The 7,568-nt window shown below is 37.8% G+C and overlaps 1 protein-coding gene across 1 annotated transcript; it reads left to right on the top strand.

Annotated features, from left to right (window-relative positions):
• Window positions 1–538: 538 nt before the first annotated feature.
• Window positions 539–2,003, top strand: LOC100665669 (putative olfactory receptor 1F12P). Its single transcript, XM_003423428.3, has one exon. It carries the CDS (start codon window positions 1,056–1,058, stop codon window positions 2,001–2,003), a length of 948 nt encoding a protein of 315 aa, XP_003423476.2. The 5' UTR covers window positions 539–1,055.
• Window positions 2,004–7,568: the final 5,565 nt, after the last annotated feature.

Below are 7,568 nucleotides of genomic sequence, written 5' to 3' on the forward strand. Positions count from 1 at the left end.
ACTGAATTCCCAGGCTCAGTGTGTATACATGTATCATATAATCTATTATTATTATATTTTGTCTTCTGATTATTAAACTTATTTGTAAATATTTTCCTATGTTGCACATAATCTTCATGTAAATTTTTTTAGAAGCTAAACTTTTTATACTTGCTAAGCACATTCATGAAATTTTATTTTAAGTCTTAAAGATATGATAGTTTATCCCCATTTTGAAAGGCAGTGGTGGTTTATTGGTAGAATTCTCCCCACCTGTGCAAGAGACCTCTGTTCAATTCACATCCAATTTACTTTAAGCACAGCCACTGCCCATCTGTCAGTAGAAGCTTACATGTTGCTGTGCTGCTAAACAGGTTTTGGCAGGGCTTCCAGATAAGATGGACTAGGAAGAAGGCGTGGTTATCTACTTTGAACTTAGGCAATGGAAACTCTATAGATCACAACGATACAATCCATATCCAATCCCCGGGATGGCCCAGGAGCAGGCGCCATTTCATCCTGTTGCCCATGGGGATGCAATGAGTTAGTTGGAGGTGATTGGACAGCAGCTAACAAGAAAAACATCCCCATTTTATGGAATCTATATGTTAGGTGTCCGACCATTCCAAGGAAGATGATTCATATGTTGTGGGACAAATATTTGGACAAGTTTTCTCATTTAGATATCAATAGTATGACAAACTCATGATATGATCAAACACACGACTGACAGTCAGGAAGCCACACACAATACAGAATATGCAAAAGTTGCTGTCAACTTCATAAGTAGAAAGGGAATGTCTGTAAACTGAGGGGTGATATGTATAAATCCCATGGAAATCTTAGATGAGGTAAGGTTCCAGAAAAGGAGAATATATGGAAAGACAACCGATGTGGTAAAAGGACACACTTGCTGTTCACTACACCTTGGGAAAAAGCATCACAGAGGAGGTAGGATAACCTAAAGAGAAAGTATTTGTTAAGTAGAGCTAGAATATGTGAGCATATAAAAAATATAAAGGGAAAATTTTATTCTGACAAAAAATATTATACCCTCTGGGTTTTCATGCAGATACATGCAAGCAATGGAAAAGGGAAACCAAACCAGTGTCTCCGAATTTCTCCTCCTGGGCTTCTCCAGTTGGCCAGGGCACCAGGTTCTCCTCTTTTCACTTTTCCTGTGTCTCTACCTAACAGGGCTGTTGGGGAACTTGCTCATCTTGATGGCTATTGCCTCAGACCATCACCTCCACACACCCATGTATTTTTTCCTTGCCAATCTGTCCTTGGTAGACCTCTGCCTTTCTTCAGCTACAGTTCCCAAGGTGCTCCTGAACATCCAAACACAGACTCAGTCCATCTCCTATCCTGCCTGCTTGGCTCAGATGTACTTCTGTATTATGTTTGCCCACATGGACAATTTTCTTCTCACAGTGATGGCATATGACCGGTATGTGGCCATCTGTCACCCTTTGCATTACTCCACTATTATGACCCAGAGCCTCTGTGCCTGCCTGGTGGCTGTTCCCTGGGTCATTGCCACTTTGAACCCCCTCTTGCACACTCTTATGATGGCCCATCTGCACTTCTGCTCTGACAATGTCATCCACCATTTCTTCTGTGATATCAACTCTCTCCTCTCTCTAGCCTGTTCTGACACCAGCCTTAATCAGTTGATGGCTCTGGGTACAGTGGGGCTGCTCTTTGTGGTACCTTCAGGGTGTATCGTAGCATCCTATGCCCGCATCATTTCTGCTGTGATGAAAATCCCTTCTGCCCAAGGAAAACTCAAGGCTTTCTCCACCTGTGGATCCCACCTTACCTTGGTCATTTTTTTCTATGGAGCAATCACAGGGATCTGTATGAGTCCTTCATCCAACCACTCAACTGAAAAAGACTCAGCAGCATCATTGATTTTCGTGGTGGTAGCTCCTGTACTGAATCCTTTCATTTACAGTCTAAAGAACAATGAGCTGAAGGGCGCTTTAAAGAAGGCCCTACACCAGAGAAAAACTTTCTCCTAGTGATTTGTACTGGCTAGAAAGTTCAAATGTAATAAGATCATTATTTTACTATTATAACTACAAAGCTGTTGTTAAGTACCTAATTAAACTTGGCATAACCTAAGTTTCCTACAAACACTAAGAGTGACATAATCAAAGGCTTATCCATTTGAGCTCTCTGACAGGTTATTGATGTGGACAAATATTTATACATGAAGTCCCTGAAAATTACAATGAAATATGAAATCAGCATTTCAGTGCAGAGTTAAAACATCACAGGCAGCTTGTACTAACAAGGAATAAACACAAGGAGTGCAGAATAGAAGATGGCCCCCGGACTATCCTCCTCCTAGGGTAGGATGGAGTAGATGACCACACTGGCATGCATGAAAAACACTAGGGATTAAAGTTATTATGAAATCAAATGTTCAAACCATAACTGCGATGTGAGGTCAAAGGGAGAAGAGATTGATGAGGGCTGAAGAGGTCAAGGAACACTTCAAGGAAAAGACAACACTTAATCTTCCTCTTGAATGACAGATGAGCTTTACATAGGAATGAAGAGAACATTCAAACACAGGAGGACGTTTTGTAGGTAAAAAGGAGCATGGCGCATATTGAAAAAAATTAATCTGAATGGAGTAAATGGTCTGTATTAGGGACTGGTAAGAGTATGGATAGTTATTCCTCACCCTGGTGTTTTATATTTATTCATATTTTATGATTATATTGTTTGCATTTTTTATAATCTGTCTGCTTTTCCCCTGTGTAAAAACAGAATCTATATCTATGTCTATATACATGTCTATCTCTAAAATCATGTCTATATAAATCTTCATGCTGGTCCTCAAAGAATTGTCTGAGACTCTACTAAAATTTAAAAATCTGAATTGTTATTCGAGGAGCCCTGGTGGAGCAGTGGTTGAATGCTCAAGTGCTAACCAAAAGGTTGGTGGTTCCTCAAAAAAAGACCAGACTTACTGGTCTGACAGAGACTGGAGAAACCCTGAGAGTATGGCCCCCAGACACCCTTTTAACTCAGTCATGAAGTCACTCCCAAGGCTCACCTTTCAGCCGAAGATTAGATAAGCCCATAAAAGAAAACAAGACTAAAAGAGCACACCGACCAGGAGCAATGACTAGGGAACAGGAAAGCTGATAAAAGGAAACCCAAGGTTGAGAAAGGGGAGTGTTGACATGTCATAAAACAATATGTGTACTAACTGTTTAATGAGAGACTAGTTTGTCCTGTAAACCTTCATCTAGAGTACAATTAAAAACACACATACACACACACAAAAAAAAAGGCTGATGGTTTGAAACCACCAGCGGCTCTATGGGACAAAGATGTGGCAGTCTGCTTTTGTAAAGATTTACAGCCTTGGAAACCCTATAGGGCAGTTCTACTCTGTCCTTTAGGGTCACTATGAGTCAGAATCCACTCCACAGCAATGGATTTTGGGTATTGTTATTCACTCTGAAACACCTATCTGAGAAGCACCAAACCTGCAATTAAAAGCATATGTCTTTGTGAGTTTTTATTGGGAATCCGTATCTGATTTAACTGGTTGTTTTTTGTGTCCACGATGTTCCCTTAGAGTCCTGCAAAGGGCAATTTCCCATACCTCATATTTTAAGTCATATTATCCAAAATACTTTTTCAAACTTGGGAAAAAAAATTTTTTTTTCTTATGTGATATAATAATTAACATGCAGAAAGAGAGATAAGAATACAGAGATAAAGAGAGAATAAGACAGCATTTTACTATAAATATTAGTTTATTTGTTTATGATGGGGAGCCTGTCTAGAAACTGCATTTGTGGTTTTTATTTCTCTGAAGAGAGACATAAGAAAAATTTGTTGGACCATGTAAGGACTATATCAGATCCCAATTTCCTGTTTCTTGAAAGATCTTTGTATGTCAGATATCTTAGCTGCACACAACAGAAATCAATCCTGCTTTATAAAGAAGTAACGGAATATAATGAGGTTATTGGATTTTTTTTTATTGGATAGTTCGTAAAATTGCTGGAGAACCTCTCTCAGAGACCCACAATCAGACCACAGCCTAAACAACATACCTAGAACCATCTGAGGTTGACTGCTTACCACACTCATGCTACCTGCCTTGGACACTAGATGCCTATGCTAGCCTAATGCAACTGCTGACTCATAAACTGGGCATTTCTGCCATTGCCACCACCACCAGAGATACTTTCCACTGCCGCTAGTTCTTTGTATCACTAACCCTCGATTCAAATTGTAAGGTGGCCATATCTGATTGGCCAACATAAAGCATATGCCCCTACCCTAAGCACAAGGAAGACTGAGAAAGAAAATACATCAAATGTTCACCTATACTGAACACCATGCTGTGCTTCCCAGATCCTCTTTCGGGACTGAAGGGCTCATTTTTCCAGGTGCTGTGAGTTCTGCCAGCTGATAGCCCTCTCTGACAGGCCTCACTGTCAGCCCTCTCAAGAAATTGTCCTCAACTGAAAACAGCAACCTGGCCTAAAGTCATAACTCCTTCCTTGGGGCGAATTGAATTCAATGATCAGTCCCAAGGGGATACAAAGGCTCAATACCTATGGCCCAACTCAGGAATACACTGAAGGGCCATCTTAGTTCCATGGGAGTAGCTAAAGCTTTTGTTGTGGTTGTATCACAGCCCAGCTTCTTCAGCCTTTACTCCCTCACAGGTTCAATCCCAAAATTTCCCCCTAAAAACTTCCTGCATGTCAAAATCTACCTCAGAGTATGCTTCTTTTGGAAGCCAAACTGCAACACCACCTATAACAAGGCAGTTAAACAACATTCTCTGAACGTAATGCAAAAAAAAAAAAAATTAATGAGACATTTAGTGACAGTAAGGCTCTCCACTTGAAATATTTTTAATTCTCTCTTAAATAACTCTTGACTCAAGGAGAAAATACAAACATTTCAGAATCTCTAGAAAATGATAATCAAATCACTACATATAAGAAAATGTGGGAACAGCTAGAGCAGTGTGCAGAGGAAAATTCTTAGCCATAAACTAATATATGAAATACAGATTTAAAAAAAAAAAACACATTGCCAGCAATCCCAATTCATAGTGACCTATAGGACAGAATATAAGTGCTCCTACAGGGTTTGCAAGGAGCAGCTGGGGATTGAACTGACCACCTTTTGGCTTGCAGGGCGCTCTTAACCACTGAGGCACCAGGGCTCCTCATGAAGCATAGATAAATCTAATTAATTAGGAATCAAACTAAAAAGTAAGCCAACAAAGTAAACTGAAGTAATACAAAATAAACTGAGATTAAAGCAGCGATTAATAAATTTGTACACAAAAAAACAGAGGCTATAAATAAATCTGGGAGGGATATTAAAAAAAATTGAGAAACCACAGCCCAACCTAATTAACAACAACAAAAAAAAATAATAAGAGAGGGTAATTCACAAATATACAAAATAAGAAACGATTAAGAAGAAATCCCTACAGAAACAGAGGCAATTTAAAGAAACATAACACTAGCTGGGTAGCAGTGGAGAGGCAGCAACTGGGCAGCCCAGCTTCGAGAAGGCTTTCTGCATGCTACGGCCCACAGACACCCTGCAACCACTTTCCCCACCACCAAAATGCCCAAAAGGAAGGTCAGCTCTGCCTATGAGGAGGTGAAGGAGGAGCCTAAGAGGAGTTCAGGGAGGTTGTCAGCTAAACTGCTCCTGCAAAAGTGGAAATGAAGACAAAAAAGGTAGCAGGAAAGGATAAATCTTCAGACAAAAAAGGACAAACAAAAGGGAAGCAAATGGAAAACAGACTGAAGCAGCTAACCAAGAAACTAAAGATTTTAAAAATGAGGAGAGTCCAGCCTCTGACGAAGCAGGAGAGATGTTTTATCAGTGGTCCTTGTATCTCCCTTCTTGTACAATCCAGAGGAATATTTTTATCAACTCTTTTATAAATGCAAATTTTTAAGTGGCTCTAGAAACATTTTTAATAAGGAAGAAATCCCACTTTAACCCGTTTTTAAAATCTGAATGCCTTTTTTTTTAAGAGGTGAAATCATTTGCTGGCAACAAGTACAGGTACTGGTTAACTGTCGTCGATGCCAATGGAACATTCCACCAGTGGTGGCAGGGGGCAGTTTTTATATCCCATAATACAAAACATACTTAATGGCAATTTGGAGTCTAAGTCATGCATTTTTATGTCTTTGACATTTAAAGTGACTTCTATTTTCATGTTGTTTTTTAGTAGAATGGTTTCTTAAAGAAAACCACTCCCTCATCTTGGTTCTTTTTGTCAGAACGGTGTGCATTATGTGGTAGTTCAGTTTTCCTGATAACTTTATGTGATGTGGAAGGTTGAACATTTAGTGTGTATTGTACATAATAATAAATTGTGAATCAGCGGGATTTATGATACAACAGCTTATCAACATTTGAAGATATTGGTCCTTGGTATCCTCTTAAAGGAAATTTTGCCTCCAAATTTAAAATTGTAAAGTCCCTGGAATTTAGAGAAGAATTATAGCTACATGACTTTTTAGATTTTTGGTATGTACATTAAGAATTGCGTACAAATTGTTCATAATGTCTCTGTACTGATCCTCAAAACAACTAATAAAATACCAATTGTGAAAGAAAAAAAGAAACATAAGGCTCAAGTGTTTGAGTTAGAGCTATGCAAATAAATTTTGAAACCGAAGCAACTGGGTAATTTTCTAGGAAAATATAGTTATCAAAACTGACCATAGAGAAAATATAAAATCTAAACAGATTTCTTTCCATCAAATCTTTAAATAACTAACACCCAGAAAGAACCAGACCTGAAGGTTCTATAGGGAATTCCTACCAAACCTTAAATAATTATCACAGCGTACAAAAACTTTTGAAAAATACATTCAAAATGAGCATGTTGTTATCAAAATCTGGAAAAGATACTACACAAATTCTACTCGTAAATCCAGATGCAAAAAATATACATATAATACTGCCAAAAGGAATCCAGCAGCATTTCAAAAGAATGATATATCATGAACAAGATGCATGAATGGTTCAAAAATAAGATATCTGTTAATATAGATTTTCATAATAAAATAATATAAAATAAACAAGAATAATCTTAAGAAATGTTCAAGATGAATATGAAGAAAAATTTAAGCCACTACTGAATGAAACAAGAGTTGAATAAAAGCTACAACACCATAAAGAAGGTCAATTCTCCCTAAATTAATTTATAAATGTAACATGGTCCTAAAAATTGCTAACATTTTAAAATTTAGGAATAGGTATCAAAAATTTACAAAAGAAATATGTAAATAAGAAGATTACTAAGGGGTAACTATAAAATATCTACCAAATATTAAAATATCCTACAGTCTCAATCATACTGTAGTACTGGCATTTGACAAAACAACCAAACCAATAGAACAGAAAAGAAAGCCTGGAAATTGATGTAATAATAAACAGGACTTTAGTATTAGAAAAAGGTAGCGCAAGGAAAAAAAAAGGGAAATATACAATTTAATAAATATTAAATATACCATGGACTGCCAGAAGAATAAACACGTCTGCCTTGGAAGAAGTACAGCCAG

This window comes from Loxodonta africana, chromosome 1, assembly GCF_030014295.1.
Source record: "Loxodonta africana isolate mLoxAfr1 chromosome 1, mLoxAfr1.hap2, whole genome shotgun sequence".
NCBI classification, from domain to species: Eukaryota; Metazoa; Chordata; class Mammalia; order Proboscidea; family Elephantidae; genus Loxodonta; species Loxodonta africana.